This window comes from Anarhichas minor, unplaced genomic scaffold (genome assembly GCF_050575085.1).
Source record: "Anarhichas minor isolate MPS153535 unplaced genomic scaffold, ASM5057508v1 ptg000011l, whole genome shotgun sequence".
NCBI lineage: Eukaryota > Metazoa > Chordata > Actinopteri > Perciformes > Anarhichadidae > Anarhichas > Anarhichas minor.
The window spans coordinates 6,395,959-6,419,460 of NW_027466457.1; the positions used below are offsets into that span (position 1 = coordinate 6,395,959).

The 23,502-nt window shown below is 41.4% G+C and overlaps 1 protein-coding gene across 1 annotated transcript; it reads right to left on the bottom strand.

The window, feature by feature from the left end:
- Positions 1–1,302: 1,302 nt before the first annotated feature.
- On the bottom strand, positions 1,303–20,280 carry sema4ba (sema domain, immunoglobulin domain (Ig), transmembrane domain (TM) and short cytoplasmic domain, (semaphorin) 4Ba). The gene is made up of 14 exons (XM_076089897.1): positions 20,163–20,280; positions 9,800–9,960; positions 9,554–9,616; positions 8,954–9,052; positions 8,311–8,422; positions 7,518–7,634; positions 7,042–7,199; positions 4,308–4,489; positions 3,827–3,977; positions 3,287–3,497; positions 3,058–3,173; positions 2,479–2,636; positions 2,266–2,357; positions 1,303–2,075 (listed from the first exon to the last, which is right to left on the bottom strand). The coding sequence occupies exons 1-14, from the start codon at positions 20,278–20,280 to the stop codon at positions 1,303–1,305; spliced, it is 2,511 nt and encodes an 836-aa protein (XP_075946012.1).
- Between the last annotated feature and the right edge of the window lie 3,222 nt (positions 20,281–23,502).

Sequence of the window (23,502 nt, forward strand, 5' to 3'; positions counted from 1 at the left end):
TTATTTAAATATGTATTATTATTTCCCTTTGAGAATAGCGATAGTTATTTGTAAAATTAAAGAATATGAAAAATGCCTCTCTGTAAGAGAAACATTTCGGCAATATTCTGCACTAAAATACACCAAAATAGCTAAAATCTCTTGCATACCTACAGTTAGTGTAATGAGCGCTTGTGTGTGTGTGTGTGTGGGGGTGTGTGTTTGCAGTGCCGCCGATCCTAAAGTAATTACGAGCGCCAACACCTTTGTGCTAACTCAGTCTCGAGGTGAGGTTGTCTCGGTGTTTACCCCACTTCACATTATTTGCTTTGCATAGACTGCCTATCTCATGAAGAACAGCATGATAATACCTGGAATGACATTTTTCCCTTTATCACATTTGGTGAAAGAAAACCCTGTTGAAAGTCAGGCTTCCACGGAGGAATATTTGTATCCACTAATAATACCAATACTTAAAAACATAGCATGTCATCATTTATGACTATATAATATTCATGTTTTTGGTGTGCGGTGATTGAGGTGGGTAGAGTTTCCACTGAGGTGAATCCTTGTTTGTGTTCTCTTTATAAATATCTGTGTTTTTTTTAATCAACCTTTTCAGTCTGTTAGCACAACTCTTCTACTCTTAATTCTTTCTCTGTTGCTGTGTTATATTCAAGCCTAAACAATGAGTATACTTGTGTGAATGCATACTGGCTATCTAAAAAATCTATGACAGGACCCTTTTTTTTTTTTTCTTTCTCGCCTGCCGGCTGCTGTTCGTGTATATTCTGGTGTGAGTGTTTACCTTGATACAGACCAGTACATAGTGCATAGCCTCAGGGAAGGGTTAGGCTCTTAACAGATGACAGAATGCAATTAAAACAGTAAACACTATAAGCCGTTAGTGGGAACATGTTTGAATATTACTCTGCCTTTCAAAGCATTGCCAGTAGATTATATGGACGGACTGAGCGGCAATGCTATGAAACTAAATCAGTGAATCTTAGTCGTGACACCGCCTCTTCGCTTGTTACATTCCTGTGAGCCGTAGTGAAAGCATCAAAAGTCTGAAGGCAAACTGGAACTTCTTCAGTGTGCTTCAAATGCACTTGAATACGAGGGAGTGAGAGGAAAACAAAATGAAATAAACATGGACCACAGGGACAGAACAAAAAGTGCAAAATCTGTGAAATGAAATGTCTCTCCATGAAGAGTCGAATGATCCTCAGTCTTCCCTCTTATAGGGCTTTGTCTCTCTCAGCAAGTGCACTCTTTTCTTTCAGTTTAAAATGAGTCCCTCCACACAACACAAAGCCGGCCTCACACTATAGAGTCTTTAATCTCGGAGCCCAGTCTGACTCTTGGCCGTGGGCATGTGGGAGAAATCTCTACATGACTCTCTCTCAAGTTCAGAGGCCTCTTCTCCGACTCTAAGAAGCTCCTGCTGTTGTCGGGCGATGAGCACTCGTGCGGGGGAGTGCTGCAGATGTAGTTGTCGTTAAGGGTCTGGTAGCCCTTGTGATCTGACGCCGACGCTGTGACTGTGTTGCCGTTTAGCGGCAAGTTCTCAGCCGGTTTCACCACTATCCTGGGCTTCTTCTGCTGAATGTTGGGGCACTCTCCCTCCTTGAGCATGGACTTCATGTCGTCGCGGTTCCTGTAGACCACAAATAGAGAGAAGACCACCAGGGAAAACGCCAGGAGGGAACACACCACAATCAGCTCGTTCCAGTACGTCTTAGTGTTGATCTGCGGTGAGCGGGCCTCTCCTGGCAGGATGATGAACTCCTCCTGGGAGACCTGTGGCGTACGTGAGCGGCCTCTCAGGGTGGTGCTCTCGTGCTTGGCCTCGCCCCTCACACAGTAGTTCGCCAGCAGCTGTCTGAAGCCTTCCTCCACTGACCAGCACTCATAGGTTTCCTGCCTGTCAGCTTGAGCTACCACTACCAATCCCCCCTCTGGGCTGGGGTAATGGAAGTGACCTGCACTCTCACTGAACTCCCACCTCCTTTCTGCCAAATTAGAGCGCAGCTTGCAAGGGAGTACTTTGAACGTGTTGGCTGGGATAATGATCACCTGGCATGAAGACATTCCTGTGGAAAGGCAAAGCAGAGACATAGCTTGAGTCAGATACGGCACGAAATAAGCTCTGCACCTTATCTCGTGTAGAATTCAAAATACCAAATGAACACATTTGTAATCAAGACTCAAATTGAAAGGCAAAGCGTGGAAAAAAAACAGAGTGCTGCTCTGTAAATCTGACTATAAGAGGAGTTCACTTACGTGTAGGTGGAGGTTTAGCAAACCGTGGGCTTGGCACTGTCTTGTTGCAAATAGCTGACGTGTCAGCTTCATCTACATCCTGCTGCAAGGCACTGAAAGACATTATATTTAATCAGAAACCATCTTATATTTACATTTTGATAGACATGTTTGTCTCAAAAGATGTAGCTGTAAAAAAACTGTTTGCAGATTATTGTGCAGAGGGATGCATACCTGCTTGGTGGAGCCAGTCTGACATCCACACACTGCCTCCCATTCCAAGCACAGTAAGGATCCCTGGAGAGGATGCACTCCCCGCAACTCTGATAATTAGTGCAGTTAGCTACTGGGACCTCCGCCAGTTCAGAGAAAGAGGAAACATAAAGCTGACCCTGTGGACGAGAGATGACAAAGCAGGGGACCGGAAAGAAGTGCCCCAAATAATAGGTTACTTATTTCATCCATAATCTTCTCCTGATCTAAATACAGCACATTTAGCTTTTCTTAATACCGGCTTAATAGGTATTTCTTTGCCCAAATTTACAAATCTGAGTGTCAAAGACAAGTCAGGATTCAAGAAGTGTCACTATTGCAGCTGTTAAAACACCAGCTGTCTGCAGATCCCCTGAGAGACAGTTGCATGTAATTAGCTCATTGAACATGAGGTCTGCTTTAGGCTGCCGCTCTTCATGGTTCATGGAATTTGCAAACTGCCAATAAATGCATTTACTGAGCATGCTATTAGTTCACACCATGAGAAAGCTCTGCAAAACAAGCCGGGGTTGTTGTCCCTCTCTCGGCACTCCACTATACCTTTTCAGTGTCCAGCTCAATGTGTTGCACTGGTTTGGAATCACGAAAGAGCACCATCTCCTCAATGATGTGCATCTTGTTATTGACATTAATGGCTTTATGAAGTCTCCCATCATCTAGAAGACACAGTACAACTTGAGATTAGATTAAACTCTTTGTGAATATTGAGAACTATTGACAGTGATCAATAACTTAGTGTATGTGTGATTGTGGGTGAGGAGTCTTTTACCTGTGCCAATGAAGATCACATTATACGCTTTTTTTGCTGCCTGGACGCGATGGACAGCGATCTGCGTGTAGCGAACATTACGTTTTAGCAGGAGAGGCTGGCTGCGGATCACGCTGTCCATCAGGAAGTGGTCTTTGACAAAATTCAGCACCTTGTCCGGCATGTGCAGCGAGGAGGAGATGCCCTGTTCCCTGGCAGCATTTGTGATACACTGTGAAGGCAAAAATATTGAGTAATTTACAAACATTCAATCACGTATAACGACACATACTGCAGCTGTTCAGCACCTCAATGTTTCCTTTGCTTAGATTTTTCAACTGTGATAAGCCTGCCAGGAAATTAAAACGACAGTGATTTGATGTTTAGGAAGAAAGGTGGGGCATTAGGACAGCTCGACGGATATCGTTTTGAGCCTTGAGGATGTGACCGGTGAGCAGACAGGAACGTGTGAAACTCGTTAAGATGACATGAAATACTGCCGAGTACTGACATGTATTTGTCTACAGGTTCTCCAGTAGAGGGCAGCAGGTATTTACTCACCACACCAGGCCGAGGCTCTGGGACCGGATGATTGTATGTGTACCACTGTTGAGTCTCTCTGTTGACCTCACGGTATCGCCCATTGAACGCCTTTTCCACCTGGTCCATAGTGAAGGAGCACACTGCAGAGCTTCCTGAAGCACCATTATACCTTCAAAGACATAAACGATACGGATTGATCATTTATTACATTCTGATCTTGTTTAATCTTTCAGACATTATAGAGGGGATGTTTTACACTGAAAACCTAAACAACTCTATAGAGACTAACTGATTTTAGAAACACTGCGGCCATGTTTAACTGCCCAGGGAGTGAAGATGGACAGTAACTAGCAGCTGAATCGGACACAAAGCATCTCCTCTCTTCTCCTGCATTTGCACTTTGGTTTCGATCAGAACGTTTTTAAAGCATACCTCAGACAAAGAGACACCACATTAGTTTGGTGGTGTATTAATCTAAGCCGCGAAAGTCGGTCCTCACCACTGAGACGTGAATACTCCATAAAACACAGTGTTCTTCCAGTCCTCGGGGCTGGGTGTCAGCACAAACATGTCTTGGATTATGTTGAAGGGGAAGCCATCATCAGGCAGAGAGCACAAGAGTTGAGCCTTCAGGAAGGTCGTCCATTTCTTCTGCAGAACCCTCTCACCTCCCATGTCACCCTGCAACAGAGATATTGACGGTTTGGAGCTGTTTAACATGTGGCCAGTAGAGGGTGCAAGTATATAAGATTGACACCTGTCTGAGATGGACAATGCCTCTGAAAAAAAACAAAAACATGGTTTGATACTCAAGTGGGATATGATGGGATGTGACAGGCTTGTAAAAGGCATGAAATAATAATGTGCACCATATGGTATGTGGCATAACTCACATAATATAAGATGCAAATGTCCAAATGTGGACAAAAGTGAAGCTATTTGAATTGACGTAATTGAAAAACATTAACCTCGTATTGTAAAATCCTAATGAGCTTATGCAATTGTGCCTGTAACACAGATATACCCAGAGGCAACAGATTTGTAGGTCACGAAAACAATATACATCATCACAACTGGCTTAGATAAAAAAAAGAAAAAGATCACTCAGGGCTTTGAGGGGGGCAAATGCCTTTAAATGAAAAAGAAAAAGAGGCTTTGCTCCCGAGCAATCCTTCTTCACTGACACTACCGCTGTGATTCAGCGCCTTTGGCACTAGCCTTCACAGTGATGTGTGGCACGGGACCTCCTTAACATGCTGTTTGACTACACAGAGCGTACAACAGGATATCTGCGCAAATTGGAGAGCAACTACATCTTTGAACTTCAATGTGAAAATGTTTTACAGTATGTGATGTATGACTGTAAAACAGAATGTAATCCACAGAGAGTTGCGGGCCTCACAAAGATGGCTGCTGATGCGTCACCTAAGGAGACCAAGAGCCTATACTTCTACTTCAAGACCTGGCATTTAAAGGGAGGGTGATGTCCTGCACCAACCATACTGTCTGCAGTTCATGGCAACAATTATTCCAGTTTTCTCGCAGTCTTAGATCTTACAAGATGAAAGTTGGCTGCTGGAAGAAATAAGTAGTATTACAAATGTGCAGAGGACCAAAGAGAAATACTAAATGATCTAAACTACCCAAAACCCTTTAAACATGAAACTTCAATCGTGTCCACTTTAGTATTACATTAATCAGAGGAAATGGCAGCTCTGGATCAGAGAGGAAATGACACATGACCAATACTGAGCTTCTGAAGCAATTACTTATTGCAGTAACCCAGGCAGATAATGAGCAACATACAGTATATTCTCTAGTCCTCCTGGCTGAACCTAGTTTTATAATTTAATGCCACTCTATGCTTAAACTGATTGCTGAATAATTGAAGCAAATGCATCCCATTTATTAATCCCTTGTAAAAGCATCCCTTGTTCAAAGGGCCGTTCACAAAGCATGCACATGGCAGGCAGTGATGGCTTCTTTCTGGGAAAACCAGCAGATGACAACATGCTTTACTTTGTTTGTTTCAAGCAAAACACGTTTTATAATTCCATAGTTAGCCTCTATGAAGTGGAACATTTGCACTAAACACCTGAATAAACAACAAAGAGGGGAAGTGCTGCCGACATTATAAGTCAAATAAGGGCCTAGGGAGAGAGGGCTCGGATCTAAAGTTACAATTTATTTGAACAGGAATCACTTTATGGTGCTTAAAGGAACAAACGCCAGCCATCTTCAGAGCTTTACCTAATTTTAAAGCTTTGTTTTCTACATTTTTTGGGGGAGCACACTCCCAAAAAGTGACCCATTATTACTAATTTCCTGTTGGGTAATAACCATATGTGAGAAAATGTATCATCAACATGAACCATGAGTCAATATTTATATAACTCTGTTAACAGTTTTTTTTATTGGATGTATGGAAAAACGATAATTGCAAATATAACCCTGTAGGCAGAGTAACAGCTTTCTATAAAACATTAAGATAAAAAAATCCTCGCTCTCCATGTAAATTTCTAAAGTTGTGTTTAAAAATATTGAAAAAACACATTAGATAGTGTCACAGGACAAGTTTAAAATAAAAACAAATGTCCTTGTAAGCCAACATTTCTCTGATGTTAACGTAAAACTGTCAGCTACTCTATTTCATTCTCCTTGGACTGTGGTAAACATGATTATTTTCACAGAGACAAGCAGCAGTCTGATCTGGAGAGCTGGTTTGTGGTATTAATGATGTTTACAGAACTGAAAAGACCCGAAAAGATATCAAATGCTGTGTAAGGTCTGCATTTTAGTTCAAAAGCCCTGGGTTTAAGTATTTCAGCAGGTGATAATCCAATTCTGCGCGTGGATGTGGTGCTACAGTGTGCTACACTTTTACTTACAGACTCCTGTTTGGACAGAAATATTTGGTGAAACACGATAAGAATTGAGGGAGGAGAGCATCTGGAGAAAAATAATCAAAGAGAGGGAAACATGCACGAGGAATGTTTTTCTGTAACAAGAGATCCTGCTCAGAAAGACTATAGATCCATCCTATTTAGGCTGTAAGAAGCTTTCAGAAGACTGCATATTTGCCTGTATATGAACACAAAAACATGAAATGCACAAACAAACCCCCCTCCCTGGTCTGATAGATCCCTGTAGTGATGTGAGGGGGTGACAGGATATTTAGCTAAAGGGGAAAAAGGCCCGTTTACGTGGACCGTCTGCCTCCAAGCATCACTCACCTTACACACGCGAGCAATGCGTGACACAATGGTGTTGTCAAAGAAATCAAACTCCTTTCCCGCTTCACTGAAGAAGAAGTAAATCTTATCGTCATCGCCCACTAGGTTGCCCTTGGGCAGGCTCTCCTGTATGTAGGCAGAGCCAACAAAGGCTGGGTCTGAAAGAAAGACAACGTGAAAAATGCTTTCAACCTACAGTATGTGAAATTCAGGCATCCAGGGACAGACGTCCCTATTCCCTCTGACATCAACACACTAAATAGAAAATTCAATTGAAACAGGGACTCTTGACAGATTGTAGTTAAATATTTGTTATCTATATAATTTCTAATGGTGTCAAACTCTATTCTCATACAGCATATCTGGCACAAACAGCTATGCTGGTCATATATCTTGTATAATATGAGATATCAAATCATTTTTTTAATACATGAAGATTTAATGAAAAGCATTGCATTCCGGCCAAAGCACTGTACCTTGAAGCCAGTTGAGTGAGTTTTCTGTTTTTAGAGCCGTTCCTTGGCTTAGACTCTTGTAAATGATGGGTTCGTTTCCTTGGAAATTACTGACTGTACCGGCATACAGCTCTCCATCTGCAACACAATGAAGAAGACCAGCATAATCACAGTGTTTACCACAGGGGGGAAAGGCTTCTGCGTCATACACAGTAATGAAATCCAGAGATTACGCCCCAAGTCGTCTCCATATCAACCACCTGTAACTAATTACATTACAGATTCCAACAGTGGCTTCTTCTTCTAAAGTCAAGATGAAATGAAAAAGTTTCATTTTCAACCCTTTTAGATCACATATATCATATTGTGCACTTACTTAAACAACTATTGCAAAAACTATTTACAAAAAATGTATTTCTTCGAATTTTAAATCAAAATCCGAATTATTTTCTTCGTCTAAAACAAAAGAGGGAGTGTGCTCACATAAGCTAGTACCGACCAATTTCACCCACAAATATCATGATGTCATCCATCCATCAAACAATCTGCAACTTTTTGCGACAACGGAGGTTTGTGTGGAGCCGACAGTCGTCTGTAGCTCCATATCAGGCTCCATTCTAAGCCCGTCCACTTTTAAGCGGTCCAATCAGATGTGAGGGATTTGATTTATATCCCTCTTTTAACTGCACACCACTCAACTGTTTTGTTTCACTGGGGAATACGTCACAGTACGGACACTAAGGACACTCTGACTTCTGCTTCACTGGGACTTTAAACAAAGTTTGATTTTATCAACAGCCATTCTGGTACCTACCAGCCATGATAGCAGTGGACTTGTATCCAGGGTTAAAGGGGCAGCGGCTTCGTCCATCTTCTGTTACAATCTCACCGGCATCACTCTTGACAAGGGAGAAGTCTGCAGTGTTCTGGAGAGCACAAACACACACATTGCATGTCACACTCAGTTGAAAACGGGAGCTGTAACCTGCTCTGACAGTGACCGCCGTGCGTCTGGTGGTCAGTCAGTCTTTGGATAAAGTTGAAGCACAGGTCATCCCTGTATGTTTGTAGATCGTTTTAAAAGGCTTCAAAAATATTTGTAGAAAAAAAGTTCACAAACTGGGTCGATCCTTATATAATCTGCTTACATGCATTAAATATTTGGATCCGTCGACACAGGAGATAATAAAATAATGTACGTAGAGTATATTGTGTCTAGCTGGGCCTCAGCCAGACTGCTAAGTGAGCTGAGAGGCAGGAAGCAGCATGCACTAGATATTAGATGCTCTTCCTCTATAATTTAATAAACAAACACCACGTATAAAGTCATGCACCAGGCTAACGTCTTTAAAAAAACAAAACAAGGAATGACGCAGGTTTTTAGATCCTCAACACATGCACAGGTTGCGCAATGCAGGTCAGTGCAACAGATGTGTCTGGTTCATGTAAACACTTACTATGTAAGCACAGGTGGGGCTGAAGGCGTATGTTCCACACACATACAGATGAGTGCTGTTCAGAGGGAGTAAAATCTTGATGTAGTTGAAGCAATCCGTCTGCATTCGAAACACAGAAAAGAATTTAATGAAAATGGCTGAGATGTTCTTTACAGCTGCTAACATACTTTAAAGGATATACATAATTCAATATTAAAATCCACTTTCCACTCCGACTTTTGTGCTATTTTTTTCATCTGGCAATTCTTAGATCGTTTTCAATATTAAAAACATTCCTCTTACTAATGTGCTCCCCCCTCACAAATATGTAATCAGACATCCACAAGGTTCTGGGTCTGCATGTTTGCATATGGAAGTCGTAGTGGAGTAAGGTGACAAAATACATTTTGTTTGTTTGAAAGGAAAGGAAAAATCCTTCGCTGTAGAATGGAAAGTTACAACTTGACAGGGAATTTCCAGGTTTTTTTTCCCTGGGTCTGTCTCCAAAGTGCACTGCAACAATGGCCAACGTGACCAGTGAGGTAAACATGCAGTCATGTAAATGCAGTTTGGGTTATTGGAGTTAAGCTAATGGAGCTTTTACATAAACAGTTCACTTGCCTGCAGGTCTTTGCCTTTGAAACTGCACTCGTCTCTCTTCTTCTCTGGAGTTTTCCACGTGAGCTGCAGAAGAGAAACACTGTCAGACTCATACTGGAGGTATAATACAGTGAGGTGGATTCTATTCACATTGGACATCTGGGACCTAATCATATCCATATTGTACCTCTGGGATCCTGTAACTACATTCATATTGATACAATACAGTGTATATATTACAGAGGTTTACAGGCGCTTGGCTCTTACATTTCTTTGTAGCTTGCCGGCACTGATGTCAGCGAGGTTGAGAGCAAAGAGGATCTCCCGAGCGCCAACGTACAGCGTGTTGTCTTCTTTACTGAGTAGGAGAGAGGTGAAGTTGAAGACTCCGCCGACTGAGAAACTTCTGGTTGTCCTCTCCTTCGCATCTGGACAGGAACAGACAGAGGAGAAAACATATGGTGTAATTCATGGATGAGCCATTAGAAGCTACTGAGGACAGAAAATGCAAAAAAAAGGCACTTGAATATGCAAATTAAGGCATTTCGATGGTTTGAGTGTGGCCATAAAATGTGATGAACACCACCGACTTTAGATATTCTGTTTTAATTAGACACACCAGCCCAATGTGTCACCTCTGACAAGCCTCACGGAGTTGCCTTGTTTCCCATGACAACTACACAGGAAACGTTTTCCGTGTTTTAATGTTGACGAAACAGTTTGATGAGAATTTAGATTTCAGAAAATAAAAAATACACCCATAATACACCCGTCTTCGTATATATTTAGAAAACATTTTAAGCATTTCTTCTGGCATCTCTTCCTTTATCAGACAGTACGCAGTAGAGAGCTGAAAGGAGACGAGGTGGATGTCATGCAACGAAGGTCCCACTCAGACTCAAATTGGGGATTTCCAACTACATAGTTAACATCTCAGACCTCTAGGCCACCAGGTTGCTCCAGAAAAACATTTTTTGTTGGATATCAAAGTCATTTCACTCTGTTTCACGTCTAACACTGTTACTATATACTTTGACGTTGTGGGGCTACAGACCTACTACTATTTATCTACTATCTACAGCACAGCAAAGGGTCATGCATTATTCAATATACCAAGCAACGAGAAAGGAAAACTGACGTATGATAAATGAATACTGATGAAGATAAATCAACATGCCTGTGTTTCTGTGTGCAACTGCAACTTCTAAATCCTGTCAGCTCCTCATCAGGGAGAGAATATGTCTCATATTTCGCCTACAGTAAGTAAATGATTTGCTCCAACCACATTAACACCCCCGACTAAAGCCAAGGGTTAAATCATCAACTCTCATAATCACTGCTTTAAAGGCCCATTTGTATCTCAGATATGCAGCAGCCTGGAGGCTTTCACTGCTGGCCCAGCTTGAACAACTTGCCTTAATTGTATGCCAGCATAAACAGAAGCAGGGAGCTGTTGGAAACTTGACGTGTACTGAAGCTCTGATACAGGACTTTTAAAAATAACAGACCAAAGCACTTTTCTATTGAAGAAGGTCTTCTAATATTTCATGTTTGCAGAGGAATGTTGTTTTCTGTGAGATATATATAAATGACTGCTCTAAGGGACTGTACAAAGATGACTGGGGTCATCTTTAAAAAAATAACTAATAAAAGCAAGGCCCTGTCCAGAGTTAATAATATTTTCTTTAGACTCCAGCAAAGTATATCTTCCAGAAGCTCAAACTAATGTGATAAATTGGTTCAAATTATTTCATGATTAATCACCAAAAGAGGCAAATCACATAATTTAGGATGGTGTACCTGAATATAACCCTAATATCTTAATGGAACAATGGAGCTGAACTTAAAAAAAACAAAAAGTCATAGTCACACTTCCAATCTGCAATGCAAAAAAAAAAAAGAGATAAAGCATCATTATAAGAAGCGAAAGTCAGTTTACTATTGTCAGAAGTATTTTCACTTTCCAGAATCACAGGCCTGAAAGATTCAAACTGGATTACAACCAGAGGTGCTGGTTGTAATAATTACAATTATAGCACTTCCTGCCATAAACTAATCCAGTCCAGAGAGGGTAAGGTGTCATTAAGTTGTATAATAAGCGCACCATGTGGTCTATTCCCTGCAGTACGTGTGACCTGATGTAACCTCACCTCAGAGGTACAGGAGGTTGAGACTTCTTCTCCCTCGGGAAAACATTGTGTTAATAGCAGTCAATCGCCTTGGCAACAGCCATACTGTAGTTAAATCCGTCAGTAAAACCACGAGAGGCTCCGGTGTACTGTACTGTACGGTACATGGACGCATTGGGACAATTCTCTCTCCTTTTCACTATCATCGCAGGATAAATGGAGCGCCGTTTCGTCCCCTATACCCACCGAGTCTTCAGACATTTACAAAGAGAGAGACAAAGGCCAAAGCCTGAACCAAAACAAGAGCTTTGAGGGATTTCAACAGAGGTGGATATCAACACACTTTGGAGCCAGATTACCACTGTCATACTTAACGACCACAGCCGACTAAGAAAAACAATAGCGCCCCTAATTGAGTATCATTAAAGAGATCCAGGAGGGTTTGCAACCGCACAAAGCTTTCCATTCACAACTTCAGAAAAACATAAATCATCTTCAGTATGGACCTATTGGACCTAAGAATCAACAGGTCCGTCGTCAAGTGACAGCATCAAATTGCAGCAATATCTTTAAAGCTGCTCTCATCAATACTTTACTCATTTTATCGTCATGGAGGGAGAGGCCTTCATTGGTCTCACCTTTCACATGTTTGAGACGCCACGTACGTTTCAAACACGCTAACTGGCTTCTTCAACTTTAACAATATTTACTTTTAACAGTAACTTAAAAGTGATTTGAGGTCTTGACGGCATTAATGCAGCATAATATGTTGACATTGAACATACCATTAAGAGAGATGATCTATTCATCAATGAAGTCAGTTATCAAGCAAATATGTCCAACATTCACTGGTCCCAGCTTCTGAAATGTGAGGATTTGCTGCTTTTCTCTATTTATATTATAATGAAACAAAAAGTTTGGGCTTTAGGACAACTGTTTTCACTATAATATACATATATGTAGAGTCACAAACTTCCTCAGGGAATATAACAAGGAGGATTTCTGTTGCAGCCTTATGAATTGTCCATTGGCTGACTTTTATATGTTCTGGACCGTATGAGCCGTAGTCAAAAGCAGCAACACAGTCCTGAGACCACAAACCCCAGACAGAATAACTGCACGAGGTCGAACACTGTTCAGACTGTTAAGACTAAAACAATATCACTATCACAAGCTAATGATTGTTCCCTTCTTGAACTTGTCCTACTCTCCCCTCCACATATGCCACAGTCTCTTAAAGAATCCCCTCCATTGTTGTTTTATTCCTGAGGGGCCATTTCATGACAATGCAGCCCCAGAAATGTTGTGGTGCATCAGAAAGAGGGGAAACAGACAGGACGGTTCAGAGGAAGCACTTAAGAGTGGAAGAGCAGCTTTTATCCACTGCAGCCACAGAGACAGGGTGCCAGAGAGGGCAGCCAAGTCACCTTCATGTCAACTACTGAAGAGGTACAACGTACAGTAACGCTACACCGTAGTTCATCTTCACTCTGTTAGACCTCTTGTCCGTCTTGCTTTTTGTCTTGTCAGGGAACTTATTTAGAAAGCTTTGTTACTATAGATGTTCACCGCTTCATTCAGGATGTCACATGAGCCTTTTCACAGTGACCATACAGGATATAAGTTCTGTGAATGTCAAAACGGCTACTAGGTTCAAACTTCTGCTTGAGTTATTTACAATTAAAGGGACGTTTCCAGACATGTTTAAAGGGTCAGTTCACACAAATTACAAAAAGACTAAATTCCTAATAATTTCCTTTGCTCCTGTTACATCTGACACAAGTGCCAGAACACTAGGTGCATGAAGTGACATAAGTGCGTAACGTTTTTCTTTTAGAGAGAGATAGAGAAGGATCAAGAGATAGAGAGAGAGAGAGCATATTAGTTGAGTGAGTACTCTTGGAAGTGGAAAGTCTTCAAGAGATTATTGAAGTGATTATATTCTGCTGACTGACGCAAGTTCAGTAAGATGGGTCGATGCAGAACTAGAGGGGTCACTGAATGCTTTGATGAGTATGAAAATGATTTCAAACTTTTGCTATGAGCTCCACAGTCACCTGATCTCAACTCAGCTGGACACGTACAGTGTGGGAGGTTTTGGACTGAAGTTTAAAGATGGCGATCTCCACCGCCATCATCAAATTACAGAATTAGGGAGCATCTTTGGAAGAAAGTTATTCATCTTTCTAGTAGAGCAACAGATAGTTGGTGAGTCAATGCAGAGGCACAAGGAAGCTGTTGATGGCCCAACATCTTACTTAGATACTTTTTCCTTTAACTGATCACCCATCCGTTCACTTACCCTGACTAGTGAGTGATTTTTATTCTTTGGTGCATTTAAAAATTATAGTCAGGAACAAACGCTCTTTATTGGACAGTCAGACTTCGCTGTCAACATTTTTCACCAGAACTCTTTTCCACAAAAGAAGAAGTCCCAGTGGTCTTTGAATTGTCCTTAGTATCTGGGACATTGTTTCAAGAAAGACATATTATTGTAACTTTTCAATTTTTTGAACACCCCCTCAATTGTTGCTTGGGAGCTGATACAACTTTCCAGTTATCTACAGGGCTATGTTTTGTTTTAAAATCTATTGCCTACAGCCTACATATATTTGTCTATCTATGAGTCTATAGTCTTGTAGTTTGGATGAACACATCTTTAAAGTAACTAATGCAACATTTCTACATTTCTCACAGAACGTAACTTAAGAACAGACAAGAACCAACTCAACTCCTCTCCGCTGTCTCTGCTTGACTGATGGAAACACGGGTCAAAGGTTAAGCAGGTATACGACCCTCTGTTCACACTTCACAAGCTGGGGGACTTTACACCTCACTGTTTGACCGTTACTAGACCTCTGATCCACAGAGAGCAGCTTTGTTTGGTTCAGAGCACTTCTTTGACCCTCTATTGAAGTGCATACACTGCACACTCAGTAGTTCAACCTCTGGCAGCTGGAAGCAATGTGAGATCATTGCCATTATTATGTAATTAAAAGTAATTTCTGCAAATGACACTGCTAAATGGATTGAAACACTCGCCTAGACTGGCTTGCTAATCTATTTAGAGGGGGAAATTAATTATATTGGGCTTAAAGGAATCCTTCTACATTTTCACAGCTGATTTCTTGATGGGTCTGTGTCCCAAAAAAAGTATAAGGATTATTAAATGCTTGGAACATCCCCTCTAGAGGGGAACTGTGGAGTAATTTGTACTTTGGTGACAGAGATCTAAGTGCCTTCTATTGTAGGGCAACTATAACAGGCTGATTCAATCAGTGCCCTGCCTTATGAGGGAGCTGCCTTTATCGGCTCTTACAGCTGTATGCTCAGAAGATCAGACGACTGCATACCTCATTTAAAGCACCCGTTCTTGTTTACTTGCTGCGAGACTACAATAGAATGCAGTGACAATATACTGTGTACGAGTGGCAACAAACTCTTCGTACAACTGGATACAAATCTGTTCATCAGTAAACTTCTCCTCGCAAACGAGACAGACTGAGCCACAACAATTATTGTCAACATTTAAAATCTGAAACAGCTCCCGATTAAAAAGTAGTTTGTAATTTCATATAGATTAGTGTTGGTCGTAGTTCACAAGTAGATCACCTGTAAACAATGACCGCCTCTCTATATTGAGATCAAGCGCATGTAATAGACTCATGATGGATCATCTTTACGTTAGATGCCCCATTTACAGTCTTCTGACAACATGACCTACATTCTCATCTCTATAGAAATATATGAGGAATGCTGGCAAGCGAGAAAATAAACTGATGCATAAACTGCTCCGTAACAACATGTAGCATTTCTTGATTTTTTCATTAAACCAATAAACCTAAGAGATGACGCCTTGCAATTTATCTAACTTTAATCGGAAGCAGTTTAATAGAAAGGAATCATCTGTACACACATTGAAATATCAATTTGTCATGTAGAAAAAATATTGTCTGTACCTTGATCATTAATGTTCTGAAATCATTAACAGAAAGACTCAAAAATTAAATCCTTGTATCAGAAGAATTTCAAGACATTCCTGAGATATCGTGTTGAGGAGATTCCCGATGTCAAAGGTTACCATATATTTAAATTGTTAAAGGGAGCGAGGATGGACAGTTGAGCTGGGACATCTGAATATTATAATAAGCTTGTGAAAATAAAGACACACGACAGAAATGATACTTTAGAGAAGTAAGGAAGAACCTGCTCGGGCAGAGCAAAGAGACACCAGGGCCAAATGTCTTTTTCTTTGTCTTCATGTGTCCACTGTGTACTTGTTCAATGACTTTGCTTGAGACAGAACACATGAACCCCTCATCGTAAATCCAATTGCTTTGAGAAAAAGTGATTATGACCCTTTGCTGAGAAGGAAGCAATGACCGCTGCGACAGGAAGCCTCAGTGCCAACAGGAGTCCCACTGGGTCAGTGCCAGAACTCCCACTACATTGTCTGGTGACATCAAGACAGAAAACAGGCCACAGTGGAGTGCTAACTAAATTATCCCCAAGTCATTTTAAACTAGCTATTAAGAGCTGCTGCTGAATGGGTAATTGTGTGGGAGAGGAGCCCTGGGAAGCTGAAGGACAGAGACTGAAGCATCTGGAAGGCATTAAGACAACAGGCCAAGAGGGTCAATTCACCAGGAGATTCATTAGGCAAGCTGTGAGCCTGCTGTTTGTATTGGTAACTTGTAGGACTGCAGCTTGTTAGCAGGATGTTGTCTCCGCTGCACCATGCTGATGCTGAGATTGGTGGCAATTTTGAACACAGCTTCAGGAGACAGAGACTGGAAAGTCATATTGTAAATGCTGCACATACTGTAAATGCCTATAAAATCCTCCAGTATAGAGATGAAGCATGTGCATTATATACCCACACAGCAGTAATGAGGAGATTGAAACGTCATAATGTGTGAACATTTAAATGAAACACCTTCCTCCAAATCTATTAAACCTGTACTTTGTAAAAGAGCCTGCACCTCAGCTATAAAGAATTATTTTCCCATGAAAATCTGTTGGTCAGGGATCAACATAAACTGACCCCGGATTAGCCACAATAATGTAAACCAGCTGCTGGTCTATCAGGAACTCACTATGACCCCCTACTCTGAACAAGACTGGAGCATCAAGAACAAAGAGACTGTGCATGAGGTCATGACATGTTTCTAACTGTACAGCAGCCCTCTGACCTGACTCCACGCTGTGTGTTTACATTAGGAGCAGACACACAGTGTCCTCACAACACCTTGAAAATTAATATACAATGAGAGTGCTTTCACAGGATCTGCTGAGTTTGATTTATATCCTGCTCCCTGGTGGATTAGACAAGGTGGGTGTCATAAACGTCTGCAATATCAGGATCAATGATCTGTCATCTTATGATGGATTGACAACAATCACTGAGATGGAGGCTGGTCCATCACACAAACAGTGCATTACTGAGTATTACATATTAAAACATCATAAAAACACCATCTGTTGTACTTACTGATGTGTGTTTAAATACTAATAAATCACCTAACAGTACTCTGATGCAGGTTGAATCTATAAAACAGGATGATAATAACCAAGAAAAGTGGATGTAGTTTCTTGTTCATTTCAACGTAATCTACATAACAGTCTAGTACCAAAATGATTGGTTGATTAATTGATTAGTAAATCGACAGAAAATATATGTTTGCTCTTGTTTTCTGTTTAACATTACAAATTGAAAACGTTGGTTTCATTAGCTGTTTTCCAGTCAGTGCTGCACCGACCAATATTTTCAATCAACCAATTATTTTCTTTATTAATTAATTGTTTGGTCTACCAAATGTCCGAAAATAGTAAAAACAGGCCCCTCACAACTTTCAAGAGCCCAAGGCATTAACAACTGCTGTTCAGCTCTGTGGCACTGACACAGTATTGAAAAGCTGTTATCTCACTTGACACTGTTGTCATTTTGAATTACTTGAAAGTGGTTGATTCGACTGGTCTATAGACAGGACAACTTTTGAATAATTCAAAATGCTTTAGTCCCAGTGTGGCTGTGGGTATGGCCCCTAAATCAAATTAAATGACAACTGCCCATACGCATGATGTCTAACAGAAGGCTGAACAGATCAACAGGCAAAGACAGCTTCTAGGTGTGCCTTTAAATAGTGTTCCAACCCACTAAGCCATTCATGGTCTGCATTAAAGCCTGGAACAAAAGCAGAGAGAAAAGCAGATGTAGGCTCTACTCCTTGAACCCATGATCTGTTCTGATAGGCGCATAATGAGAACCAGAAAAGCGTTCACACCATAACACATACAAATCCCCATTCATTATTCATGGTAGATTACCCTCTTCATTAAGGCAGAGGCGGGGACCAAGGGACAGAGGGAGCAAGAGAGGATTGGAGGGGATACGAAAGTGTTACAGGATGAGAAGCAGCCAAGCAGCTCCAGCCCGCTTACACTACTGAGGTTAAGGCATGCAAACCGTCAAGCTAACTGGCATCCCGATAGGACAGAGGGGACCAGAAACCATGACGAGGCCAGCCGCTTTCTGCTGTATAAAGTTCAGGTCTCGCAGGCCCGCAGCTCTGCTTTCTGCTTTGATACTGTAAACACAATGTGACAAAGCCTTTCTGCGCGAGGCTGGAAAATGTCAGTGTAGCAGAACCGACATTAAAACATCAAGACAACTTCAACCACCGGGCCCAGCTAACCTTCATCAGCAGGATGAAGCTCGTTCTTTGTTTTACATCACAATTGAAAACCCTAAAAACGGGTATTTTAAACATCAAGCTAAAAATCTAAGAGATCAGCCTTTTTAGATATCCTTTGTCGGACTTACTTCACAAGTCAGCGAGTAGATCTAAAGTACCTGAGCCCTTTACCATGTCAAGATAGGACAGAAGGACCTGATACAACCACTCCGTGGAAATATGTAGGGTTGTTCTGGTTAATAAGTCTGGTTAGCTCCTTCCTTGCTTAGCCTCACACTGAATCCATAGCACATCTATACAGTCTGGTCTTCTAGGCTTCTGACATGTAGGTTTTGCATGTTTTACGGTGGAGTTTAGCAACAGCTGCACGCCCCCTAAAAGCAAATATTTCCATCAGAACGGGGAGAAGTGTGAACGTGAAGCTTCTTTTCAGTGAGTGACTGATGGTGTGTTGTTGTGAAACGCTCCGCTGGGGCCAGAGCTGTGGGCTTTGTTGAGGTTGGCAGGTGAGAGAGATTACCTGTTGGTATAGAGGTCCTACATGAGGGAAGGCGCAGGCTCAGGCAGGCAAGATGGATAACCTATTTGAATGCTTGCCTGGCTCAAAATCAGCCCCACACTGGAAATGTTAACCACGTCTATAATAGATTAGTAAGAAATATCTGTCAACACAATCCTGACAATAAGACTCTTATGAGGCATGAATGTGAGTCACTAACCGCAGTTCAATCATTGAAAACCTGCATTGATCTCATAATACATCATTTTGTAAACCTTTCTATAGAGATACTAAAGCACAGTACACGTATAAAATCCAACTTGTCATCTCAAGTGCACTGGTACATCATTTGAATAATGACATCAGTGATGATAAAATCACTACTTGGCACTAGTGGCCATGGCACCATCTACCAAGAGAGCACATCCAATCATACTGCGCAGAAACCCAGCACAAAGGACTAATTCAACAATATCCCCAACATATTTTAAGGGTGAAATATGACAATCATATTTGTTATGTTCGTAAGATTGCTGGATGAAATGATATCCTGTCATCTTATATAAGAGCAATAACTCTCAGTGCTTGTGAGACTCTGTCAGACTGCCCTAAGTAAGTCGCAGCACAATAGGCCTGTTCATTTTGTAATTATGTCTGACCTGTAGGTACGCAACAGAGCCACCCGGCTGGAGCTGCCATTCACAGTGCGGATTTACATGGATTTTAAATCATTATGGTGTAGAGTCGACAAACACCATTTCACCCCTCTAAATCCTTTTAGCTCTTACAATGGACACATATGAAGTGTATTGATTCATTTCACTGAACAGAGTTAATGAACAGGGACACCACTGGGAACTACATAATCAGTGCTGTAGGCAGGATGTGAGAGTAAACAATGGTCGGTTTACTTTCTTATATACTAGAACTACTAAATAGTAAATAGTTTAGAAAACAGCTGCTGTTTCTGTTGGAGTTATATACAAGTTCCCAGATGTGATTCGTAGAAGCTTCACTACGCGGACCAAGACTAAGCAAGTTTGCAAAATGCTGCTGTTCGTGCAAAACGTTCTCACGAAGCCCCAACTGAAGTCCCAGGCCCCCCCACCCCCCACCCCACCCAAGGCAAGTCATCCTTTATTCACTGATAAATAACAGGCCAATGAGATTGAGAGAATTATAGGCCTGGCCTACATATGGTGCCAGAAAAGCTTGGGACTAAATAGTGAGAGAAACATCCCATACAGTAGTAGTACGTTAAAGCAATGTCTTGGTAATTCTATAGTCAAGAAGTTAACAAAACTTACTGTAGGAGAAGGTGAGGCGTGGAGTGACATCGCTTTCCGTGACAGCTGTATGAAAGCAACCAACAAGGAAGACAGTGTAGGCTGGGAGACAGAGCCAAGCCATACTCATTGTCCACATGCCTCCTCAGGACCGCCAGCCAACTCGCAGTATTTGCCTTTTAGGTTTTTGGGGAATTCATGAAGAGCGTCTTTTTTAAAGCCGTGTTTATTTTCTCTCCCTCTCTCTCTTTCCGCAGCTCAAGGCTCCTTGAATGGAAGGCCTATGCACTGTGGTGACTCCTTTGGGCCTGCAGAAGATGATGCTGGTTTGGAATAAAGAGCTGAGACCTCAGAACAAGACAGAAAGCCTCCACCGATCAGCCTCCATGCGTACGCGGCACCGCCGGGTCTCAGCTGAGATCTGTGAAGAATGAAGGAACAAATAAATTAGTGCTTTGTAGAAGCAAATGTGTGGGGTTCTTTGCTGATCTGGATGAATAAGTGGATTGATTGATGTGTCGAAAATGCATCTGCAACCACTTTGATAATTGATGAATCGTTTTAATTTTGCTGCTTTGAACCAGCAAAAACAAACATTTGAGGATGTCCCCTCAGACATATTAGCAATCTATAATGTACAATTTGTACAGTGAACAATTCATTAATCAATCAAAGAATATTGACAGATTGATAATGACAATTATCGTTGGTAACTATAGTTCCTTATAATGGGCGCAACTGTAGCACCCTCCTGTACAATAGCTAATAGGTGTTAAACACATGTCTTTTAAAGTGACAGTGTGCTGTGAGTCTTTCTCTTAACAAAACAAAAAACAATCATGCCACATTACATTTGACAGTTTGAGTGTAAAAGGACTAATTCAAACTCTTTACATCCGTGGGGCTCCAGATGACCTTTGACCTCTCCAATCTACAGATCTGAGGTCATGTAGAGCTGCTTTTAGTTTCTCTTCAGAACAGATATATCACTTGAGTGATCATTAACAGAATATACTACATGAATGAGCTTTGCTGCAGGACGTGTTTGAGCACAATGCTCAGGTCAGGACATTTGATAGTGTCGGCTTATGACAAAACAACCTTACACTCCCAAATCTTATCTGAACTGCACGTACCTGCTGTATTGTGCAATGAGCAGGCAAGGGAAGAGATTTCTCGGAAATCTTTGTTAGAGCTCAAAGACAATGAAGAGGTGTGACACCCCAATACAGCTCATATCATAGGAAACAGAGGAGTTTCTGTCTCACAGTTTACTTTGGTTGAACCTTAATATAATTACTGAGCGGTGAGATGGCGTTTGTACAAAATAACCACTGATACCACTGGTTGTTTTGACACCCACAGGTCATACGGGGCTTTAGTTCTGAATGCTTGCAGTTGGAAATAGGAATGTCCTTTGTCCAAAGACAAAGGAAATTTGTTAAATATTTGTATTGTCCTGCTATTCAGTTTTCCTCAAATAAATACAGATCACTGCAGATTAACATTTCGTTTTTTTTTTAATCTAAGTTGACACTTGCAAACTCCTTTGTAGCTTCGACAACAATTCTTAAGACATCAGAACAAAGCCACAAGACAACTATTATACCAATAATGCTGATTAAATGAACGTAGTGAGACGTGAAGGGGAAGTCAATATAGACATCCCTGTTACAGCTGCAATCACTCCAGTACAGCTGCCAGAGGGAGCTCCTCATTAAATGCAACGAACAGGAGATTCAGTTTCATGTGAGGTATGGCAATCAATAGCGAAAAGGTAGTGAGTCAAGCTATTCCCGGTTTCTATCACGGGGCTCCTGACTCTTAGTCAATAAGCAGTCTGACGCTTGTTGCAAACACAGAGCTCTCCAAATCTGAGCTGGAAAGATGACATTTGAAGGAGCAGGAAGGCCATGATAAAGGCCAGAGAACAAGACAGAAAGAGGGTTATTTCTACAGCAGTAGAGACACACATTGAACTTGAATTTGACAAACAAAGGCAGACATACTCTCTTCTGTCAATTTAGTCTCCAAAAGGACAAATAACACTTAGTGAAGCTAAGGACAAATTATGTCTTATTCCTCTGAGTTAAGTTAGGACGTTTCATTTAATGTCTCTGAAATTTCTTTTTTTTTTAAATACGTCAATCGGAGATCCAATGGATCAAAATCCATCATTCCTTTTATCACTTGTACACAGTCCAGATTTGTAAAAGGTATAAAACAAAATATAATCAAGTATGTCTGGGCATTGAAGAATTTCAACCTACAGCAGCGGGAATGTGAGTCTTAATGTTCATGACGACAAAAGCAGACGAGGTTACGAGCTTCTGCTTCTAAAACATTCGGTCACTGTCTGAAGATTTTTGGAACAATGCCCCCTGCCAGCAGCCGACGTGATGTCAGTGGTCTGGAACATGCAATAGACAAGGAGGGTGGCCATAAGCATCATTAGCGTCCTTTGTGTGGGACAATTCAAAGTGAGACACCACTTGCAAAGCTAACATTAATTCTGGGGTTCGTGTGACAGTCAGAAAAAGAGGCCCGCATGCATCAAGCTGAATCCAACCGAGATACGTGGAGAGAGCTCGACTCAGCGTGAGTGAGAGAACAAGGGCCCCTCTGACAGCACAGAAATCTATATGCAACTCTGCACTTCACCGCTCTCTCCTGCATGATGCATAAACTGAATCATCCCTTTCACTCCCGACACAGATGTGATAGTGTGCTCTGGCTATGGATGATACTCTCCCATCTCTCCGTCTATGATCTCCTCTTAAATCTTTCCAGGGTTACTTTCTATATCCCCTCCAGCAACATATCTGCCTTATCAGATCAGTTTGACATAATCATTGCATATGATTAACTTAACTTTTACCACAGACAATAAAACATCAAAGGCACAGCTTTGATTTTAGTCATTTAAAATCAGTTCTTGTCACAGGAACCTTAGCTTTGACAGATGCTCAAATAGATAATAAAATTACACTTTGTCAACTTCAAATAAAAACAGATACGTCATATATCTTTTCCCGAACATGCAATGGAGAGTGAGTTTTTCTTTAATTCTGACGAAGGTACACAGAGTTTCCCGTCAAGCTGTGACCAACCCCAACAACCTCCATCAATCAGAGGGTTAGGGCAGCCTGCACGTGGCTGGAGAGGCAAAACCTGGGCCAAAGAAAGTTCAACAGGCACTCACCACTGCTCACAAAGCGTATGTTGCTCTAAGTGCAGGGTAATGATTGAAAAAGGTTTTAACATTAGCATCAAATCAGGGCTTCCCTCACCTAAATTATCATATCTGGACAGTAAGTGTGTGTGTGGGGGTGACAAATTAGGAATGGAAACCGGATGTTGT